At 43.4% G+C, this 19,616-nt stretch overlaps 1 protein-coding gene and 1 long non-coding RNA gene across 2 annotated transcripts; both read right to left on the bottom strand.

Moving 5' to 3' along the window:
• Positions 1-768: 768 nt before the first annotated feature.
• On the bottom strand, positions 769-19,120 carry PHYH (phytanoyl-CoA 2-hydroxylase). The gene is made up of 9 exons (XM_036452702.2): positions 18,976-19,120; positions 16,918-16,973; positions 13,497-13,607; positions 12,721-12,889; positions 9,540-9,621; positions 7,722-7,903; positions 5,574-5,723; positions 3,134-3,268; positions 769-1,080 (listed from the first exon to the last, which is right to left on the bottom strand). The coding sequence occupies exons 1-9, from the start codon at positions 19,048-19,050 to the stop codon at positions 1,027-1,029; spliced, it is 1,014 nt and encodes a 337-aa protein (XP_036308595.1). The 5' UTR covers positions 19,051-19,120; the 3' UTR covers positions 769-1,026.
• On the bottom strand, positions 8,413-9,533 carry LOC118727190. The gene is made up of 2 exons (XR_004990521.1): positions 8,491-9,533; positions 8,413-8,454 (listed from the first exon to the last, which is right to left on the bottom strand). It is a non-coding gene; the product is annotated as an uncharacterized LOC118727190 (long non-coding RNA).
• Positions 19,121-19,616: the final 496 nt, after the last annotated feature.

The following is a 19,616-nucleotide window of genomic DNA, read 5'->3' as shown; positions in this document are numbered from 1 at the left end:
TAACCCAATTTCCTTAGTCCCTGTCAGTGACACTCTTGTTCTCCCCAGTTTGCAGGTGGAACTGAGCTTCAACTGCATGTCCCTTACAAGGGAAACCGACAAAAAGTGCCACATACAATGAAGCTAGATATAGGAAAACTGTGTTCAGCGGAATAACAAGACAAAGACTCTCTTTCTTTCTTACTAAATTAAAAATAAATAAATAAATAAAAAAGAGAGACTCTGTCTCCTTGCTGCCCTCAGCTGGTATAGAAAGACAGTGCTCTGTTAGGATAGATTCCTCCAGTTCTTACTTATTCAATTGCCACACCAAAAGCATCTAAAACTTTCCCTGTACCTCGGAAGAGGGTAGCTTTCATTCATAAATCCTGATGGGTTTCGGCTGCCCTGCCCAAGAAGGACGAGCAGATGTTACCCTTGTCTTCCTCCTTTGGAAAGACCCTGGCAGTCCGCTTTCCTCGGGAGGGTGGCTGGTGAAAGCACCCTGGTCAGAGCACGAGCATCCGCCTCCAGGATGCCCGTCTCCCGCCCGCCAATCAGTGTGCCTGCGCCATACACTGTCCTATACATGAAAAGAAGTCTCTCGTGACATGAAGTAAGTAGGTGGTATGTTTTCCAGGAGAGGAATATAAAACTCAGCCCAACCTGAATTTCAAAGCATTTATTTCTGTCTGGGTAAAGAGCTAATTGGCCCCAATCAATTTAATAAATAAATTTTTTAAAAGAGCAAATTGAATGAAAAAAAATAAACAAACGGATTTAACACACTTAAATTATGCAGAATTACCTTTATTTGGTTGCAACCCTAACTTAATTTTTCTTAAAATTAATACTATTTCACTTTTACATTCATAAAAGCAACACCACTGCACTGCAAAATTGCCCACATGCAATTAGGTACCTGGTATATGCATTCTGATTTGTTCACAAGTGAAAGAAAGATTGTGTCATCTCATTAAGAAAATATTTTTTAGAAACCTCATTTCATTTTGATTTTTTTAAAAAGAGTTATAGCAAAGAGCTGTTTCAAAGGTTGACTCTTTGTCCTTTCACAAGCCGTCCTCGAAATCTCCAGACATCCTGGAAATAATGCCAAACAAAAGGAGTTCAGTTTGTCTCTTCACCATAAAAGAAAGCAAATTTCTAGCATCTACAAATGGTTAAATGGAGGGGAGGGGAAACGGGATGTGGAAACCTCCACAATAGTCCTACCAGTTAGAAGATACACCATATTCTGAGGCTCCGATTTACTTGCCAACATCTAACATCATGGTAAACAATCTAAGGCAGGGAGCCCCCCAGCTGTCAGCCCTATTGCACTGGGCCCCCTTGTTGGTCACCGGTCCGCAGCCGGCTGATTATGATGCTCGGTCTCAGTACACACAGTTCACTACCCAACTTCCTGCCTTCAGTTTGGTCCTTTTGAGTCATCTGCTCCTGATTAGGTCATAATCATGCCAATGATGCTATAAGTTACTGGTTTATTTGCTTTTTCTTTGTTCTTCATAAAACAATTCAGACTTTTAAATTTATTTCTTATTTCTTTTTTATTTTTGAGCAACCAGCAAGGTATAGAGAGAACGATTTTGGAATTCAACCTGATTCTGAAGTCTAGCTTTTGTCACGTAACAGGCCCACCTCTTGGACGATTTTCTCATTAGGAGCATGCAGCTCTAATGACTGCTGCATTAGATTTTGGTGAAGAAATAAGAAAAAGAGTATGAAAATGCTCTTGTTTGTACCTTAAAAGAACTATAGAGCTAAATTTTGTAGTGCTATTGTAGTAAGTAAAATTGATAAACTAACTTTGAAGGTAACTAAAATAAATACAGGGGGTAATGCATTTAGTGCAATAATGACAAACCTTAAGCCGAGACCTGTTTGGCTCAATGGATAGAGCGTTGGCTTGGGGACTGAAGGGTCCCGGGTTTGATTCCAGTCAAGTGCATGTACCTTGGTTGCGGGCATATCCCCAGTAGGGGGTGTGCAAGAGGCAGCTGATCGATGACTCTCTCTCATCGATGTTTCTAACTCTCTATCTCTCTCCCTTCCTCTCTGTACAAAATCAATAAAATATATTAAAAAAAAAATAATGACAAACCTCAGACTGAATTATACATTCCCTGCCTTAAAATTCAGGGTGCTGGACGGAAACCACCACTGTGTTGACAAACTACATTGCCTTTGTAAGCCATTTTACATATTGGACAAAGGGAGAAGGACGATACTTTCTAGAATCTGCAAATGTGAGATCAGAGCATTTTCAGAGGTGGGGTACATTCATAGATTCTAAGGGGAGAAAGGAGTAAAGGGCGAAATAAGATTCTTGAGCTGGGAAGGTGTTCAGAAAATGATTCCCGTTCAGTGCTCTTCACAGAACTGGAAGGCTCCGTCTGTGTGAGGGTGGTGTCCCCCAAGAGGAAATGCATTCATTTATGACTACCTAACATAAATTTAAAAACTGATCAGCTTCTTGGCTCCCAGGCTAAGATGTACATAGTCTACAAAGCAAATATGTCTATTGCCTTGACTGATAATTTTTCTATTGATCCTCATCAGCATTGAATGTTCCCTAATTAAAAGCAAATAATTTACAAGTGATGTGTATGAATTAGGAAAGCATATGAAGTATCTCACAGCTCTTATTGATAAGCGTTAGCGATCTATCTCTGTGCATGCAAACAAACACTTGCCTAAGAATTGCTTCCTGGGAGTCTTATTGGATTTCCAAATGTATAAATTTCTATTCTCTACAAATAAAGGAGGACTATGATTGCTAGTCCAAACCTTTAACTTTCCTTATGTTCATTCCGGAGGTAGTCTGTCATCCTTCATTTCCTGTCCTCGAATATGTTTCCTATTTTCTATCCTGGCTGACTGTCCTGGACCAAGGTAGCCTGCGTACGCCAGGACAGCCCGAGTTCACAGAGACGCCAGCCCGCCCTCAGCTCCCCGCACCGGGAAGCCGTGCAAACTGAGACCCCACGGGCATTCTCCCGGGTCTCAGCCACGTCCTGCAGTGAGCTCTCACCACAAGCACTTCTACCTTCACGTTAAATCAACAAGGAGGATTCGTAAGCACCTGAAGAAGAGACAAAAACCGAGACCTTTCCCTTGTCATTCATGCGCTTACCTTCAGGGAGACACCATCTTTCACTCCGTACAGCTTTTCTGCTAACGACACAATTTCGTTCTCAATGTTTTCTTGACTGGTGCCCTTCACATCGATGTAGTGGCAGTTGGCACTGGCAAAATGGCAGGAAATTGCCTGGGCAAAGTGAACCAATTAATATTAACGGGTGAAATCACATCAGCACCAGCAACCAAGCAAGGTTTCTTTTAGAAAGTCGGTTATTTCACTCAGCATTTGATTTCTAGATTGAAAGCTGTTCCATGGTGCCTTAAATCAGTCTCCTTGTGGCTCAGTAGTTTTTCCTTCTCTCAGCTTAAGGCTGCTTGAGAAATTGCAAGAGATTTTTTTTAACTAGCTGTGGTATTTATTTTCAAAAGGCATTTATAGGGCAGGGAATATAATTCCATTAAGTCAGAGGTCTTAAGTAGTTGAAAAAAATATTGAAAAGATGCTATATCAGCATATTAAACTCCTCATGTTTTGTACTGTGGTCTCTACCTCGCTTGGCAGGGCTGAGGTCTGTGCTAGGAAACCACCTAATCTGGTGAAGAACCTCCCACTACAGCCACTCAGATTCAAATTGTTGGCACTGTGCTCATCATGGATTTTTTTTGCAGTGATTTTGATTTTTTAAAATATTGTAACAAATATTATTTAACTGGATTCTTTAGTTTTTTTAGTCGCTGCCCCTTAAATTCTGCCCCTGAAGAGAATGCCTTCTCACCTCACTCTCATCCTGGCCCCGCTGAGCCCGGTGGAAATATGAATGAATGAAAGATGAAACCTGGCAACGAACCCTCTGCCTCAGGGAGACAACTGGGGTTGCCCTAACAACCGAACAGCCTCACTGAGCCCAGAGAAGACCCCAATAGTTAGTATGACAGTCATGTTATCAGGGGGGACATGTGAGTCCACACCACAGTTCTGCCAGATGTGCTGAATTTTAGAGAAATGAGAAATTGCGAATTTATGAGAAATTTGTCAAGTTTTAATGTAAGCAATGAAATCATTAAGTTTAGAATCTCGAAATCCTGGCTGGTTTGGCTCACTGGATAGAGCTTCGGCCTGCAGACTAACGGGTCCCAAGTTCAATTCCTTTCAAGAGCACATGTCTCACCGAAACCGGTTTGGCTCAGTGGTAGAGCATCGGTCTGCGGACTGAAAGGTCCCAGGTTCGATTCCGGTCAAGGGCATGTACGTTGGTTGCAGGCATATCCCTGGTAGGGGTTGTGCAAGAGGCAGCTGGTCGATGTTTCTCTCTCATCGACGTTTCTAGCTCTCTCTCTCCCTTCCTCTCTGTAAAATATCAATAAAATATATTTTTAAAAAAATGTTTTTTAAAAAAAGAGCACATGTTTGGGTTGCAGGCTCAATCCCCAGCCAATCAATGATTCTCTCTCTCATTGACGTTTCTCTCTCTCCCTCTTCTTTCCTCTCTGAAATCAATAAAAAATATATATTTTTTAAAAATTCTCTAACACTGAGGGTTGAAAACAATGACTGCTTGCTAAATCTAATTTCTGGACAGCCAATTCAGAAACTATTTTTTGAATATGATCAATAATATTTTTTTCAATAGCAATGATACTATAAACTTTTCTGTGATATGGTTTCAATGAGCTATATACCACATTCAAAACTTTATTATTTTAGTATGTAGCAATGGTTTTTGCCTCCAAAGCACAGGCTGTCAGCTCCCAAGAAAGCTCTGGTTCTGAAGCAAATCATGAATGGGATCCTGAGATCTCCTGGCTTCTTACTGATCTGAGCAAAAAAAAGCATGAAATGTATTTCCTGGCAATTAAATTGGACTAAAGGTTAGTTTAGTTAAAAGTCACAAATCTTTTTTGTTGTTGTTGTTAATCCTCACTCAAGGATATTTTTTCCAGTGATTTTTTTCTTTCTTTTTTTTGAGAGCGAGAGAGTGAAGGGGAGGAAGGGGTGAGAGGACAGAGAGAGCTAGAGAGATGGAGAGACACACACACGTCATTGTTGTTGAGAGAGGCACATGGATTGATTGCCTCCCACACATGCCAGGGATCAAACTTGCAACCCAAGTATCTGACCTTGACTGGGAATGGAACCTGTGATCCTCTGGTGAACAGGTCAATGTTCTAACCTAGGGGTGTCGAACTCAATCAGAGAAGGGGCCAAAATCTAAAATCCAGCCTAAATCGCGGGCCGAATGGTTTACTGAACAGTCATAAACTGTCATTGTGATGGAAACGCAGCGGAGTGCAGTGATGACAGCGTGGTGCGGGCCACATTGCAAGGCCTGGCGGGATGGATTTGGCCCGCGGGCCTTGTGTTTGACACATGTGCTCTAACCACTGAGATACCGGCTATAGCAAAAGTGTCAAATCTTTTAAATTTCAATATATCTTGGCATTTTTGTGTTTGAGCATTCATCTTTGAAAAGTGCTGTTATATTAATGCATACCTTCCGGAATCCTTGAGTTCTGTTCTGACCAGATCCATGGATGAGCAAAGGATGGAAGAAAACGGTGTCTCCCTTCTCCATCACAAGGTGAACCCGGGCATTGTTTTCATCATAGTCCTGGATCCCGTGGAACATGATGTTAACTCCCCCCTAGCACACAGAAGAGAGCCAAGTCTGTATTTGAGAACGCCAGTAATTACAAACTTTATAGATCATCAGGTAAAGCAAAGGTACTTTAAGTTCTTCCAAGAGGAGATTTTTTAAAAAAATGTAACTATACAAAAGCTTGTCTGATGTCTGGCTTTTAAAAGTCACCTGTTGATATTAAAATCACAGATTTTTTTTTAACAAATAAAAACTTTGGAATTTCTTCCTACCCTTTGTTACTGAATAATAAATGAAGCTCTAGGTCAGCTTTGCATTTTCCGGTTAATGCAGAACTTTCCAGCCCGAACTCATGATCATTCTTTCTCAGCATGGTAGTCTCCTCACCTAGAACTTCACATAGATCATTCTCCTGTGATTCAAGAGTATCCCTGAGAAACTATTCTCCAAAACTGGGGGGGGGGGGGGGGGGGGGGAAGAATGTTCAATTTTCTGAGCTCGTGTCTCGTCCAGAGTAAAAGAAAGAAGAATCACAAATTATAACACTGTGTTTGTTTATAACTGCTTCCAAAGTTAGCTATTGCTTTAGGGAAAGGCTATGTCTTTATTAAAAACTACAGTGAGAAGTGATTTAAAGCTTACAAGCCTTTATGAGGGGGTGGGGGCTGCTGTCCCGGGGTAGAGGCAGCATCCCATCTCCCCTCCTAAGCCTGAACTCTGTTAGGACTTTGGTCCAGTGCACTTCTCTCCTGGCCAGGGGGGATATGCCCCAAGCTAAGCCAAACTGACCCCCATTTCAGCCACTCAGATTCAAATCTGAGCAGAGGATGGAAGAGACCAGACACAGCCAGGGTTCAACTGCCCACATCAAGTGCCCCAACCCATTCTTCCCACTGAGCTACATCAGGCCTAGCCAGCCTTCCAGGGACTGAGCAAGACCTGCGGCTCTCCAAAAGCATTCCCTTTTGTCTGCACCAAACCTTCCCTAAACCTCACCTTAATTGACAAATCTCACAATTTCAGATTTTATGTCAAAATCCAGTCTCTCTCTCTCTCTCTTTTTTTTTTTTTACTTAGCACTATTCATCAGCACACCAAGTCTCACTAAGACAGAAGTCTTTAGCCCTAACCGGTTTGGCTCAGTGAATAGAGCGTCAGTCTGTGGACTGAAATGCCCCAGGTTCGATTCCGGTCAAGGGCATGTACCTTGGTTGCAAGCACATCCTCAGTAGGAATTATGCAGGAGGCAGCTTATTGATGTTTCTCTCTCATCGATATTTCTAACTCTCTATCCCTCTCCCTTCCTCTCTGTAAAAAATCAGTAAAACATATTTTTAAAAAAAGACAGAAGTCTTTAAAGCTATAAATTCTCTTTACTTCCTACAGGACCACATTCATTCTTTCTGCCTTAATAACAGGTGCTCTTCCCATTCTGACCATCATTATTGGGGCTGCAAGATGTACTGCCTTACACCTAAAGCAGTGTCCTCTCCGGTTTTCCTGCCTCTGGACTCCTACATCTTCAATGCATCCTGTGCCACACCCAAGATAATTGGTCTTGAAGAACCAGATTGGTCTCATCACTTCTTCAGCATCAACAGCTGAATCAGACAGCCGTGGGACAGCCACACAGTGGAATACTGCTCCATCCTCCCAGAGCTTCTGCCGGTCTCTCCAGCGGGAAGATGAGCCCTCCCTCTTTTCACTCCAGGAGCCATCAATCACTGTGTAACAATTACTTGGCACCTGGCACATGCATCTGGCTGTGCAATGTGTATGTCTTACCTTTGCAAATTAGGCTCTATAATCTCGGATCCTACCAAAGTTCCCTGTGTTGATTGGCTTTCAAACCCTTGTTGAAAGTGCAAAAATGAGTACTTTATCTAACATCCTTGAATTTTCCCTGATGAGGATTCCAAATCCTAGACCAATGTTTGGCTGTGAAAGGAAATGCCATCCCATGGGTAAGGCTCTTTATGTAGACGAATGGGAAATCAAAACAACGAAAGATTCTGAGCAAGACTCCGCTGTAAGCAGACCCACCTCCCACTGGGGATAATCGTGCGGCTTCAGGGTGCCTTTGTGTGTGCCGGGGAGCACCACCAGGCAGCCGTTGTTCCGGTCAATGTGCTCCATGGCCGTCCAAGCACAGACGATGCTATTGCTGGGCCTGAAGGGGAAGTAGTGCAGGTCCTGGTGCAGGGGGTGGCGGGATGTCTTCTTGCCTGAAAGGGAAGCTGCTGTTAAAAGACGCTCAGAATCCTCTTCCGCCCGAAAAAAACAGAATAATGACCAGTCCCCGCAAAAGCCAATCAAATAAAACGATGTTCTAGATTCTAGAAAATCTGCCTCAGGTGATAAGCACTAAATTGGAATATCAAATCAACACAGGGACTCCGGATCCTCTATTTTTTTCTGGGTTTCGGGTAGCCGAGTACTCACACTTTTTCTAGCAAGTCATACATATGTCATCATCGCTATTGTGCTTTATTCCTTTCTGACTCTGGGTTAGGCACAGGGCCTAGTGTTAAAAAACAAAGTTTAATTAATTACATTGAAGAGAGTGGTCAACTTTGAGGTCCCCTGATAGTCTGCAAAATTTTTTAAATTACCTAATAAATAAAAAAGCCCCTAAGAGGTTTCCTCACCAAGCTAGAAGCATTTGGTCTATAATCACTGTGCAGAGTCAGAGATGCCACGACCACATTTACATTTACATTTCGCCCTGGTTTTGCTCTCTGATTCTGACTCCCAGGCCCCCTGATCTCTCCAGGCTCTTGCAACTATCTTTATGAGAACCAAGATGACAAACAGTCATCCAGGGGGAGAGACTTGGTGATGTTGAGCTACAGGCCTGTCACATAAGCCTCTCCTGGCCCTCGAGGAAGAAAAAGTGGAAAAGATGAAAAGAACTCTGATGACAAATTTACTACCACTGGTATAGCAACATTTCTCCGTGTGGCCCTACCGCCATCTGCATAAGATTATCAGGGGATGGTAAATAAAATGCAGATTCCTGAGTACTACCATCCAAATTAATTTCTCAGGAAATAGGGTTTCAGAAGCTATATTTTAGAAAGCACAATAAATTTTAAGAACAACTGTAGTATGTGATTTATAAAAATAGATTAAATTTTGTTAATGACAATAATAAAGGCAGAATTCACACTATCACAAGTGAGGATGGTTAATAAAGCTTAGAGATGTTGAATAATAGGAGCTTATGTGATATAAACTGTTGTTTAACCTGAATTTTTAAGAACCCAGTCATCTGAAAATCCAGCAGTAATAACCCTACAGTTAATATATGAAATCACTATTATGTATACTAACTGTTGTTATGATGTAAGCTATTTTGAATTAAAGTACTGTAAAACACAGAATTCAAGTGGGTAAATTTAAATTGGCTGTATTGAATGACGTACGCATTGAGCAGCATTCAATGCAGCAGACAGGAGGAGCTCGGAGGAGCTGTGCCAAATGGAAGGCTTTGGTAGGCAGATGGTGGAGGAGAAGTAAGTTACTAGACCAGAGGACTGTTCAGGCAGTCCCTTTAGGGGAGGGGCGGGGGACCAGTGGGCAGATGACCTCATTAGTGCTGAACGGGAAAACCCAGACTGACTGATTAAGATTTCATTCCTGGGAGGAACTGAAATGCAATGTGGTTGGGTATTAAGGCTCAGCGTGCTGAGTGGGCGAGCACAAGGGATTGCATTTTAGGCCTGATGTTGCTCTTTTAACAGTACACATACTCACTTATGCAAAGTGTAGCACTTACAGACATAGCTATAGTGAGAACATCAACCTTATGTATTTAATAAAACATGCTTTCCTTCCCCTGAACAAATAAGAGGCCTTTACCAGAGTCTGGAGGTTTGTTTATCAGCATGGTATGCATGGCCATGATGTTGGGTCCAGTGAAGCACTCCACATATTTCAGAATCTAAAGGAAAGTGGTGGGGGAGGGGGAGAGTTCATGAGAAATCAGATGCACAAGCAAGTGGCACAAAGTACAAATATCTTTATGAGAACCAAGATGACAAACAGTTTAAAAAAGCCAATCTCACAACATTGCCAACAAAGCCTGAAAAAGTGAGACCTGGAAAGCATTGGAAATCTCTAACACACTGAATTAATAGGCTTTTCAGAGCCTATTGGAAACTTAACCACTTTTTCTACAAGAGAGATAGAAGTTTCTATGAGAGACCGACTGGGAAGGACAGGTATTCCCTTCTTTCAATCAGAGCTGACGACAGTTGCCCAGTGAGAAGCTAGGTTCCTCCTCCTCCATGGAGGCTGCTCATGGGGAGGGACCATGACAGGACCCAACCCACACGCAGCTGCCATGAGGAGCCCAAAGGGAAGGGGAGCAGCAGCTCAGAGGACCTGCACAGTCAGTGTGACCGTTCACTCGGCTCTTTACTGAGGTCTGTGAGCCAGGCAGAGGGACAGGAAACGGGACACAACAGTGAGCTGCCCCTCAGAGTTTACATCACAGTCTGGTGGGAAGAAGGGTGTTGAAGAATAAGCCGCAATGAGAGCATGTGACAGGGCGGGCTGAATTGGGTCACAGGCTCCAGCAGCTGGGTGTTGCCTCCAGCACCTATCCCCCGGGGAAGGGTGAAGTACAGAAAGGACTCAACATTGAATGCCTACTAAATACTTGCCAGGGGCTTTATGAAATCAGCCCAATTAAGCCTCAGAGTAATCCCTGAAAATTAATGTCCCTGCTAAATAATAATCCTTTAAAACAAATATTCCCCATGAATAAGTCTGAGACCGATAAATTGCCCAAGCTGGCAGAGTCAGCTACATGAAAAAGCTGATATTCAAACTCCAATTCTGACTCCAAAAACTGAAGCACATTTTATTGCTTTCTCGCTATTTGGTATCTTGGGTATAAGGAATCTATATATAAAAAAGCCTATACCACCTTAATAAAAGAACAACTGGTCGCTATGGCATACACTGCCCACCAGGGGGAGACGCTCAATGCAGGAGCTGCCCCCAGCCACAGGCCCCATCACCAATGGGGCTTGAGGGCCAACTTCCTGGTTCCTATTCCCAGCCGGCAGGCCCCAATCACCCAGTCAGGACCAAGCCCCCTGGGCTGGGATGGGGAACCAGGGGTGGGTTGGCGGTGGATGTGGCCCTTTCCCAGGGGGGCCGAGGGCTAGTTCCTGCCTCATGGCCAGTGGCCAAGCTCCTGGGTCCCTTCCCCTGTCCCTCCCCACTGACTGCCCACCACAATGGTGGTTGGCCCCTTCTTTTGGCCCAGCAGGCCCTGATCAAGATTGGGGCCTGCCAGCCAGCCTCCCAGTCATCCTCCTGGCTGGCAGGTCCCGATTATGCCCCATCAGGGCTGGGGAACTGGGGGTGGGTGGTGGAGAACACAGGCAGCAAGGGAAGGAGAAGGCGGGGAGGTGGGGGACTGTGCAGTGGTGGTGAGGGCATCGAGGGAAGGAGGTGGGGAGGCAGGAAGGTGGGGAACCTGATCGTCCCTGATCGCCAGCCAGGCCTAGGGGCCCCACCTGTGCACAAATTTTGTACTCATTTGGAATTATTTTGAGTATGAGGAATAAGCCTGAGGAGTCAGGCCTGATAGTTGCTTTTTATAAAGCCTGTCATTTTTCTGTTTATTTTTCACTTAGGTCAGTATTTCCTAAACCTCAATCATTCAAAAGCCATCCTTATCATTTTTGCCATACTTCCCAATATAGTTAGCTAATGATTCTTTAACTCGTTTTAACTTAGCCTTATCCTGATTAATAATATCCTTGAGATCATGGGTTAGATGTGCTGGTTAGTTTTCAATACACATTAAACTAGATAGCTATTAAAATGTTGCATAAGTTCTAAACATTATTGCATGAACCACCAGAGACATGGTTCATACTTCAGAAATGTAGGAAACCTGACAATCCCGATAATTCATGTACCACTCGTGGCCTCCAATCTCGAGCTTCTCATCCCTGAACCACCCACGTCCATCACATAGCATGAGGCTGAGATGAGTGGATGGTCCAGAAGGGCCACTTCCCCTCGCCACCAATGCCTGGGGCTGGACCCCACAGACCTGTGCGGTCTTTCTTTAGGAGTCAAATTCTCTAACAGCCCTTGGGTTATAATTTCTAATAAGTACTATATGTAATGTCTCCTTTAATACCATTCTAAATGGATGGTTCATGAACTGTGGTACATGTGTGCAGTGGAATAATGCACAGTAGTTTTAAAAATGTAAGTAGATCCAGAGATACTAATGGAAAGATATCTAAGATCTCCCAGAAATGGAAAAAACAAGGTGACAACCAGTATGTTCCCATGGTACAAGGTGGGGGGCATACAGATATCCTTGCATATACACAAAATAATTCCAGATGAGTACATAAGAAAGCTGAGCAGTGAAGAAGGCTATGGGTGGGAGACTTTACTTTTCACTTTATGCCCCTCTGGACTACTTGGATATTTTCATAAGCATGAATTGCTCTTAAAGAATAATTATTATTTTAAAAACTAAATTTAAAATCAAACTCACAGTTCTGCTGACCAGACTCATAAATAAAACAAAACAAAAAATAAATGGCTTTACACTGAATAGCTTCAGCAATTTCACCCTTTGATAGGCTTGTATCAAGTGTAAGAAAGACTCTCTCTTTAACACAGAATTCCTTCCCATCTCAACCAAAGGTAATTAGCAAACTCTACAGTGCGGTTTCTCAATCAGGGCATTACTGACAGCTGGGACTGAATAATCATTTGTCTCGGGGAGGGGGTTGTTTTTGTGCATTATAGGATCCTGGAGCCCCATTAGCATCATCCTGGGTTCTACACCTTAGAAGCCAGCAGCACACCATCCCTCCTTGTCCATGTGTGACGGCCAAGCATGTCTCCAGACATTGCAAATACCCTCGTCTCCCATGGAGAACCACTGTTCTAGGATCACAGCAGAAAGGAGCTAAGTAAAGTAAAAAGAACAGATTTCGGAGGCAAGCATGCAAATGGGCTGTTAGCTCAGAGGAAAAAAATATTCAAGGTCTTGAACCTCAGGGAGAGTGCAGTATCTGAAGAGTTCCTCATCTTCTTGGAAATCTTGGGCCTTGGTAATCACTCTTTCACTTGGAGCAAGGTCTGTCTTCGCAATGGTCACATCTTTCATTAACATCAATCCAGCTGGTTTTACCTCTTGTCTGCAGAGTCTTTCAAACTCATTCCTAGAAAATTAAGTTGATAAATGATGTCCTTACTGCTGGTTCCAAGCACCTGCCTGACCTTGTTCTGGGAAAAATTCACAGCGTGGATGGGGGCATTCCCTTTGCACTAAGTTGGCCTCCAGCCCCAGGTTGAATGATTCTGAAGCAAAGGAGGAGAAAATGGCCAACTCAGAAGTCCCTGCCTCCTATCTGTGAGGCTAGAATTCACTACATACTCCTTAGGTTAGAAGCCCATCTGAGGACATCCATGTGACTTGGTTACACCTGAAGAACAGCAAACACCTCTGTAGCACTAGCAGCACTCAGGCCCTGTTCCAAGTCTTCTCTCAATATGTTTACCTTATTTAGTCCTAACAACAACTCTAGGTCATAAGTACATAACTATCCCCATTTTACAGATGTGGGAACAGAGACTATGGGAACGGTGAGCAAATGCCCAGGACACACAATGTTACCTGGTAAGGGTAATATTAAAGCCAGCCAGTCTGGCTCCAGAGCCCAGTTTCCTAAGGAGCCAAATCACCAAACGAGCACAAGCTAATCTTATTACATTCCCATCACATGCATAAAACATACACTTCTGTAAAATAACAAATAGTTACCATACCTAAAGCGTTCGATATCAGCATCAGAAACCAAATTTTTAATGACAAGAAACCCATTTTCTTCATAAAATTTTCTCTGTTCTAGGCTTAGAACATTATTATCCAGAGTATACCTAAAGGAGAAAAATGCATCTTAAATAATCACAAATCATAACCTAACAATATGTATCAAGAACCCAAGAAATGCTGATACCCTTCCATCCAGCATTTCTATTTCCAAGACTTTAAGGAAGTAATATGAAAAAAAAAAGCTTTAAGTCCAAAGCATTAACTACTGTCACAAAGAAATGAAAGAATTAATGAATTATTTCTCCATTCAATGGGATATGACTCAGGCATTAAAAATATCGGGTCTAGTAATAATTAATGTCGTTTTTAAACATTCGTTTAAAATCTTGCTTGGCGTTGACTTGTATTGACATAACCTTCAAACACGTGGTATCTACAGAACGTGTGAAGTGCAATTAACAAGTTTTGCTTGAAAAAGTTTGTGTTTGGTTTGGTTTTTGTTGCAAAACTAGGGCTAAGAAGATGGTGGATGAAGAGCATATTCGGCACTGCATGCTTTACGAGTTCCAATTAGGAAGAAAAGCAAGTGAGGCTGCAAAAAACATCTGTAGTGCTCTTGGTCAAGATGCAGTTAGCGCCAGAAAATGCCAGCGTTGGTTTGAGAAATTTCACGAGGGAAATTTTTCGTTAGATGACAAGAGTGGTTGAGGCCGTGTGTCCAATTTTGATCAAGAAGCTCTTCAAGCTCTTTTGGTGCAAAATCCTCAAATTACCCAACAAGAGCTTGCGACAACTTTAAATTGTTCACAAAAAACAATTTCCAATCAATTGCGTGCACTTGGCAAAGTCCAAAAGTTTGGAAAATGGGTTCCTCATGAGTTGACCGACAACAACCGTAATCAAAGAGTCACAATTTGCAGTTCGCTCCTCTCTCGTCAAAACCGTTTGCCGTTTTTAGAGCAAATTGTTACCGGAAATGAAAAATGGGTGCTGTATGTGAATTTGAAAAGGCGGCCTCAATGGTTGGACAAAAATGAGGCTCCGCAGCCCCACGCCAAAACCTGACTTGCATGCGAAAAAAGTGATGTTGTGTGTTTGGTGGAATTTTAAAGGAATTCTTCATTATGAACTTTTACCATCTAACCAAACCATTACAAGTGCAGTGTATAGTGTCCAATTGGAAAGGTTAGTCCAAGCTTTAAGAGAAAAAGAACCCGCGCTGATTAATCGGAAGGGCGTAATTCTTCACCACGATAACGCACGACTGCATACTGCAAGAATCACTGCTGAAAAACTGCGCCAGTTGGAATGGGAAGTTCTCCCTCAACCTGCATATTCTCCTGATATTGCCCCTTCTGATTACCATTTGTTTCGTTCTTTGCAAAACTTTCTTCTTGGAAAAAAATTTAATAATGAAGAATGCCTCAAAAATGCATTGACCGTATTTTTTGCATCAAAATCACAAGAATTTTACAACAGAGGGATTAAAATGCTTCCTGAGCGTTGGGCACAAGTAGTAGAAAACAACGGCAACTATATTGTTGATTAAATTTTGTTGTATTGTTTAAATAAATTTGATTTTAAAAAAAAGTATTAGAAACGACATTAATTATTACTAGACCTAATAGCAGCATAAAATAGCAGGGATAATGCTTATTATAATAAAATATTATTATAATTTATAAAGCTAAGATACTATTTATTAAAAAGTACAAAAATAATTTTAACAGTGAATACACCTTTATGTAATGAAATTATATATATTTTTTTGAGTTAAAAATTTCTTTTTGATATATTTTATTGATTTTTTACAGAGAGGAAGGGAGAGGGATAGTTAGAAACGTGGATGAGAGAGAATCATTTACCAGCTGCCTCCTGCACACCCCCCACTGGGGATGTGCCCGCAACCAAAGTACATGCCCTTGACCAAATTGAACCTGGGACCTTTCAGTGCGCAGACAGACGCTCTATCCACTGAGCAAAACCGGTTTTGACATGTATATGATTTTTAAAGATTCTATTTCTCTGACTTTAAATTTTGTTTTGTAATGAATAGGTATAGTTTTTCAGATTGGAGATATATATATATATATATACACACATACACACACACACACACACACACACACACATATATTCCGAAAGGAGAAAAAAATATCAGAAAGAGCATAATCTGGTTATATATATTTAATCTTCACCCAAGGAGTGAGGATACTTTTTCCCATTGAGTTTTAGAAAGAATGGAAGGGAGGAGGAAGTGTAGGAGAGAGAAACATTGATTGGTTGCCTCCCACGAGTCCCAACCTGGGGACTTGGGGAGGGGTGGGACCTGCAACTCAGGTACTTGTCCTGGTTGGGGAATCAAACCCGAGACCCTCCAGTGTGCAGGCCTATGCTCTGACCACTGAGCAACTGCGGCCAGGGCAGATTTTATATTTTTAATTGTCTAGTGCATGGATTCTCCAAAGAAATCAAATAAAAAAATGCACATAAGGCCCAAACCGGTTTGGCTCAGTGGGTAGAGCACATGTGTCAAACACAAGGCCCGCGGGCCAAATCCGTCCCGCCAGGCCTTGCAATGTGGCCCGCACCGCACTGTCATCACTGCACTCCGCTGCGTTTCCATCACAATGACAGTTTATGACTGTTCAGTAAACCATTCGGCCCGCGATTTAGGCTGGATTTTAGATTTTGGCCCCTTCTCTGATTGAGTTCGACACCCCTAGGATAGAGTGTCGTCCTGCGGACTGAAAGGTCCCAGGTTCAATTCCGGTCAAGGGCCATGTACCTTGGTTGTGGGCACATCCCCAATAGGGGGTGTGCAAGAGGCAGCTGATCGATGATTCTCTCTCATCGATGTTTCTAACTCTCTATCGCCCTTCCTCTCTGTAAAAAAATCAATAATATATATATATATATATATATATATATATATATATATATATATTTTAATTTTATTAAATGCACATATGTGTACAGCATACACACACACTCAAATCACCCAGTCCATTCCTCTAGTTGGAATTGTGGCTTTGTGAGAATACTCCTGGAGATCAGATTTTTTTTCTTTAAAGGTAACTTGAGATAAACTAAAGATGTTAGCTGATGTATCCTATGAGCATATGACAGGTGAATTTAAATACGATATAGCATGCCTGAATTTTAAACACCAGATTGTGCCTTTTCTGATATTTTTTTTCCTTTCTGAATTTTAAAATACGAATATAGAAAATTAAAGTCAGGATCCTCAAAAATTTCCACAAGCGTTCTAATTAGAACAAGTCCTGGAAATGGAGGCATTGCAGAATGAATTGTTACCAGGCAACAGGATATATTGGGTTTTATGTCCTAGTTACCACTAGAAGAGCCTTTATATGCATTGTATGGTTAAAAATTAAAGTTAGATCTACTTACTGGAATTGAGGATGGAAACTGGCAGAAGAAATAGCCCCTGCAGTGGGGTGAGCTATCTAGGATGCGAATTAAGGCAAATAAAAATGTAGGAGTCAGACTTTTCTAGAAACGAGTTTCTAGAAAAACTGGATTGGCTTTCACATGGGAAGACTGATCCCAAACAGATATCAAGCAAACTGCTTATGCAGAGAACCTCTGACAGTTACATACTGCTGCTTCCTCTCTTCATTTCACTCCCACCCACTGAGGAAGGGGCTGGAAGCTCTGAGATCAGTCCTGTCACTCAGAGCAGGAAACCTCGGCCTGGAGGGCTCAGCAGCTGGTCCAAGGTCACCCAACAGAAAGTGGCTGAGCCAAGACTTGACCCACAACCTTTCCTTCATAGCTTCCATCTATTTTATTCCACATGACTATTCCTTCCACTACACTGAGTGAATAAAAATTAAAGGGTCAATTCTAGAAGGAGAAACACGTGCTAGTCAAAAGAGGTATTTATTGTAATTTACTTGGAGTCCAGGCCAAAGTATTAGAAACAATTTGGCTGGTCATTTAAAAAAAACCTATAAAACAAACAATGATTCCAAGAAAAGTATGATCCACGCAGTCAAATATAATTTTAAAGAACTAGTAATTTGTTCTAATTTTTTTTCTCCAGTAACCATAGATTGTTGATTCAGCATCTATTGTTGCTTTTCTTCATTTTTTAAAATCATATCTTTAAAGAGTTATTTTCAGAATGTCCCTTCTCGTAAACATGTTATTTTTAAATGACATCTTATATAACTGGCACAATGTTATAGTCCAAAAGAAAGGCAGGCCAGGAGTCAGAATTACTAGCTACTGTCTGTTTTTCATGTGGCAGAGTTTGTCAACCTTTGTCAACTATTATCAGAAAAAAACAAACATGATTGCCAGGACAGTTTAAAGGTTAACATTCCAATGCAAAAAAACAAACAAACAAAAAAAAAGGAATTGATATGAAAACACTGAGTTCTGACCTTGACACAATTATCAAAGTAGTTACAGAGTGGATAGGAACCTCAATTGATTATATCTAGTCTCAATACAGCAGTGATTCTCTCAGTTGAGCATGTGTCAGAAACAGCAAGGATTTTGATTCCCTAGGTCTGAGATGAGCTTGAAAATCTACACTTCTAACCAGCTGCCATGTAGTGTTGATGTCCCAGGACCACACGCTGACAAACACTGCGTTAAACAACCTTGGTCCAGAGTTTTCATCTCGCCCAGCTTCAACTTTCTCACCTGAAAAACGAGATTATGTAATACCCTGCTTCCCTTCACCCGTCTGTGAACGCGATTGTAAATGCACAGGGGCTCGGATGCGTCGCCGCTTGGCACTCAGCTGGAGAGCAAGAGTGAAAGTAAAAGAAACAGCTGGTCCAGTCATGAGGTTTCAGGATCCCGTATCCAGCCGGACGGAGGCCGATCAGGCCGTCTTAGGGAGCAGCCCCAGGGAGCTTCGGAAAGTGCGCCCCGAAAGAGAACGCTTCATCCGAGCAGCAGGTACAGCTCTAACACGGGGTTTGATTTGCGTGCGGTATGCTGTAGGACAGCTTTCCGGACCCAACCCCGCTGCGCACCATTCCCTCCCGGGTTCTTCCTTCCTGGGGTCACTGAGAGCACCTGGCCTGGGGGTCCAGCCCGGAGCTCGGCGGGAAGAGCTGAGGGCGCGACTGACAGGGAGCTCCCTCCCCAGCGCGGAGGGGCGGGGGTCCCCGCCGAGGCCCTGCCGCCCGCCTCCTCCAGCCGCTGCGCGCCGGCCCCGGGCGCGGCGCCGCCCAGAGAACCACCCCCAGGTGGCCAGCAGGGGACCGCGGCCGCGCGCGCCGGAGGCCGGAGGGACGCCCGGTCGCCCCCGGCAGCGGGCACGGCGCCTGGGGGTGCGCTCTCCCCCGGGCCCTCGCGCCGGGCGCCGGAAGGGCAGTGCCCATCTCACGGACCGGGCGCGGAGGGCGGGGGAGAACCTCCGCGGCGGGTCTGCGATCGCCCTGAGGCCCCCACCCTCCCAGCCCGCGCCCCGCGCAGCCCAAAGGATACGACGGCCCCGGCCGAGGGGCAGCCGAGGTGGCCCAGCACGACGCGCAAGCGGGAGGCGGCGCGGGCTCCGTCCATGGCGGCAGCGGGAAGGACGGCGGCCGGGCGCGCCGCTACTAGGTCCTGCGAGCGGCCCCGCCCCTAGGGGCGTGGCCTGCGCGGGCCCCGCCTCCTCCGCTTGGAGGGCTCCGGGGGACCAAGGTCACCCAGTAAGAGAGTGAACCGCAACGTGACCCACATTCTTAACTGCGTAGTTTCGGATATGTTGTTCCACGAGACTGCTCCTTCCACTAAGCTGCTGAAAGAATAAAAATGTGTATTTTCAGCTCTACAAGTAACATGCTGTTAAAAACGCATTTAATTTTTTTTTTTTTTTGGAGGGGTCCAGTCCCAAATGTTAGAAGCTGGTCCTTAAAAAGGAAGAGGATTGGGGGGCTCCAGTGGCGCAATCGGTTAGCGCGCGGTACTTATAAAAAGGAAGAGCATGAAATAAATGACACACTGAAATGTCTGATCCACACAGTCTAGTATAATTTTAAATTTCCTAAAGAACTAGAATTTGTTGCCCTGGGCGGTTTGGCTCAGTGGATAGAGCGTCCACTGAAGGTTCGATTCTGGTCAAGGGCATATACCTTAGTTGCAGG

This window comes from Pipistrellus kuhlii, unplaced genomic scaffold (assembly GCF_014108245.1).
Source record: "Pipistrellus kuhlii isolate mPipKuh1 unplaced genomic scaffold, mPipKuh1.p scaffold_m20_p_1, whole genome shotgun sequence".
Classification (NCBI taxonomy): Eukaryota; Metazoa; Chordata; class Mammalia; order Chiroptera; family Vespertilionidae; genus Pipistrellus; species Pipistrellus kuhlii.
This window is presented reverse-complemented; position numbering and strand designations above follow the sequence as displayed.

What these genes read in the sequence shown, in the direction of transcription:
- PHYH (XM_036452702.2), bottom strand. Translation starts at nt 19,050, where the DNA reads ATGGACGGAGCCCGCGCCGCCTCCCGCTTGCGCGTCGTGCTGGGCCAC. An exon ending in AGTTTCCATCCTCAATTCCA is followed by an intron (nt 13,608 to 16,917) that starts GTAAGTAGATCT and finishes TTTCTCCTTTAG; the next exon opens with GTATACTCTGGATAATAATG. An exon ending in ACGATTATCCCCAGTGGGAG is followed by an intron (nt 5,724 to 7,721) that starts GTGGGTCTGCTT and finishes TCTGTGTGCTAG; the next exon opens with GGGGGAGTTAACATCATGTT.